Raw genomic sequence first — 2,428 nt, forward strand, 5'->3', positions numbered from 1 at the left:
GGGCCCCCCCCCTGCAGAGGGAGGCTGCTGGGTCTAAAGTCTAAGCACCCCTCTGACATGGTGGCCAAAGCCCAGACTTTCCCCAGCCACCCCCAGAAGCCCCCAGGCTGGGTTGTGGCGCGAGGGAGCCCTGGCTCTCCCCTCCCCTTGCCCGCAGCCCTGGCTGGGGTGGGGCGGGCGGGGGGGGGGGGTGCGCCTCAGCCACTTCTCGCCCTTTAGGGGCCTCCGTCAGGGCAGGGCCACGGGACAGACGGGGAGACAGAGCCCCTGGGGAGCAGGAGCCGTGCCCCCCCCCCCCCGAGCCACTTTCTCCCATCTGGGACACAGGGATGGGGACAGTCCCCGGGGGAACGCGGGAGCCCCTCCCCCGGGGGGGGCTGCGGCGGCGCGGGGTCAGGGCTGCTCGCCGGCGGGGGAGGGCGCCACCTTCCACACGAAGCGCCGGCAGTGCTGCAGGGCGTCGCACAGCTCGGCCGCCTCCTCGCTCTTGCACCAGAAGCTGGGGCCCAGCACGCACTGGTCGGAGCCCAGCAGCGGGGCCCGCGAGCCGTGGCAGGCCCCGATCTTCCTGCACACCACGGTGGGGTCCATGAGGAACTTGAGGCTCTCGATGACCACCGGCTGGTACTGGACGACGAAGTGGTTGCACTGGACGAGGTAGGGCACCGGCAGGATGCTGCAGCCGCCCTTGAAGGCGTTCAGGATGTCCCGCTTGGTGGCCCTCCTGTCCAGGTTGCGCGTGGAGACGCCCAGCAGGTTCTTGCAGGTGGAGCAGAAGCTGCCCTCGTCCTCCCCGTCCGGCGGCGGCGGGGGGGAGGGCGCCGTCTCGGGGGCCCGGGGCAGGGAGCGGGCCCGCCTCCCGCCGCGGCACAGGCGGAGGGTGTCGCACACCTTCTCGGGGGTGACCCGGGCGAGGAGCTCCACCAGGGAGGGGCTGTACTGGTCCACCAGGGCGACGCACTGCCGCAGCACGGAGGCGGGCAGCATGGCGCACACGCGCTCCAGGGCGTGGCTGATGAGGGCCTCCGTGCTGTTCCTCTCCAGCCAGCGGTCCACCTGCTGCATCACGTCCAGGCACACCTCGCACGTCAGGCCCGACTCCATCTGCAGCCCGTTCCGGGCGGGCGGCGCCGGCTCCAGCGAGGGCACCCCCGTCCGCGGCGGCCATGTGCACCGGCCAGCGCGCGGGGCCGGGCCGCGCCTCGCAGAAGCCCCCCGCCCCGCAGACGGCCCGCGGGGGCAGGAGCCGCAGCCGCCGCTCCTCGGGGAGGAGGAGCCGGCCCAGGTAGCGCTGGCACACGGCCCTCAGGCCCGGCCCCAGCGCGTCGCACTGGCCCTGGGCGCTCAGCTCCGCCAGGCTCCGGTTGGCTTCCAGCGCGGCCTGCAGCCGGGAGACGAGCCGCAGGCAGTCGGCGCACACGGCGGCCCCCCGGCGGGGGGCGGCGGGCGGAAGCTCAGGGCGCCTTTGGCCAGGAAGGGGGCCACCGCCTGGGAGGCGGCCTCGGGGGTCAGCGGGGCCCCCGGGGCGGCCAGCGTCCGCTGCAGGGGCTCGCACAGCGCGAGGGACGCGCAGACCTCCGCGGGGGCCCCGTCCCGGCTCCCCGCCAGCAGGGGCCAGCACGGCCGGCCCGTGGGCGTCCACCAGCGCCCGGCAGCGGGCGGCGGGCGCGGGGTCCGGCAGCCAGGCGCAGGTCCTCCTCACGGACGCCAGCACGTCGGACTCGGTGGCGTCGGGGTTCAGCCCGTCGCCCGCGGGCCGCCGCCACGTCCTGGCACACGGTGCAGGGCAGGGACCGGGCGGCGGGCTGGCTCCAGACGGCCCTCCGGCAGTGCTCCACCGCGCCGCACGCGGCCGCCGCCTGCAGGTCCCGGCACCACACCTGGGCGCCCCGGGCGCAGTCCGGGGGGCCGGGGAGGGCGCCGGGGAGGGGGCCGGGGAGGGGGCCGGGGAGGGGGGGCCGGGGAGGGGGCCGGCCGCGGCCCCCAGCAGGCCGGGCAGGAGAAGCAGGGCGCGCAGCATGCTGCCGGTGGCTCCCGGGCGCCCGGCCGGCTGGTGTTTAATCCCAGCTTTCCACCTGGCTGGGTAGAAGAGGCCGGGCGCCGCCCCCGCGCCCCGCCCCGCCCGGCTCCCGGCCCCGCCCCGCCCGGCTCCCGGCCCCGCCCCGCCCGGCTCCCGGCCCCGCCCCGCCCGGCTCCCGGCCCCGCCCCCGCGCCCGCGCCCCGCCCCTCCTGACTCCCGGCCCCGCCCCGCCTGACTCTCGGCCCCGCCCCGCCCCCGCGCCCCGCCCCGCCCCCGCGCCCCGCCCCGCCTCCCGGCCTCCGGGCTCCCGGTGGGTGTGGCCACGCCCATCTGAGGCCCTCTCCGCTGGAGGTGGGGGGCTGCCCCGGTCGCCCTTCTCCCCCACCTCCCCCATCTTCAGCAGGCCTG

General features: G+C 78.0%; 1 protein-coding gene across 1 annotated transcript; it reads right to left on the bottom strand.

Annotated features, from left to right (window-relative positions):
* Positions 1-381: 381 nt before the first annotated feature.
* On the bottom strand, positions 382-2,020 carry Psapl1 (prosaposin like 1). The gene is given in 6 exon segments (XM_048364519.1): positions 382-1,152; positions 1,154-1,423; positions 1,426-1,611; positions 1,613-1,753; positions 1,755-1,918; positions 1,966-2,020. Coding segments are annotated over 6 exon segments (1,575 nt in total). The 3' UTR covers positions 382-393.
* Positions 2,021-2,428: the final 408 nt, after the last annotated feature.

The sequence above is a fragment of the Perognathus longimembris genome, chromosome 16, assembly GCF_023159225.1.
Source record: "Perognathus longimembris pacificus isolate PPM17 chromosome 16, ASM2315922v1, whole genome shotgun sequence".
NCBI lineage: Eukaryota > Metazoa > Chordata > Mammalia > Rodentia > Heteromyidae > Perognathus > Perognathus longimembris.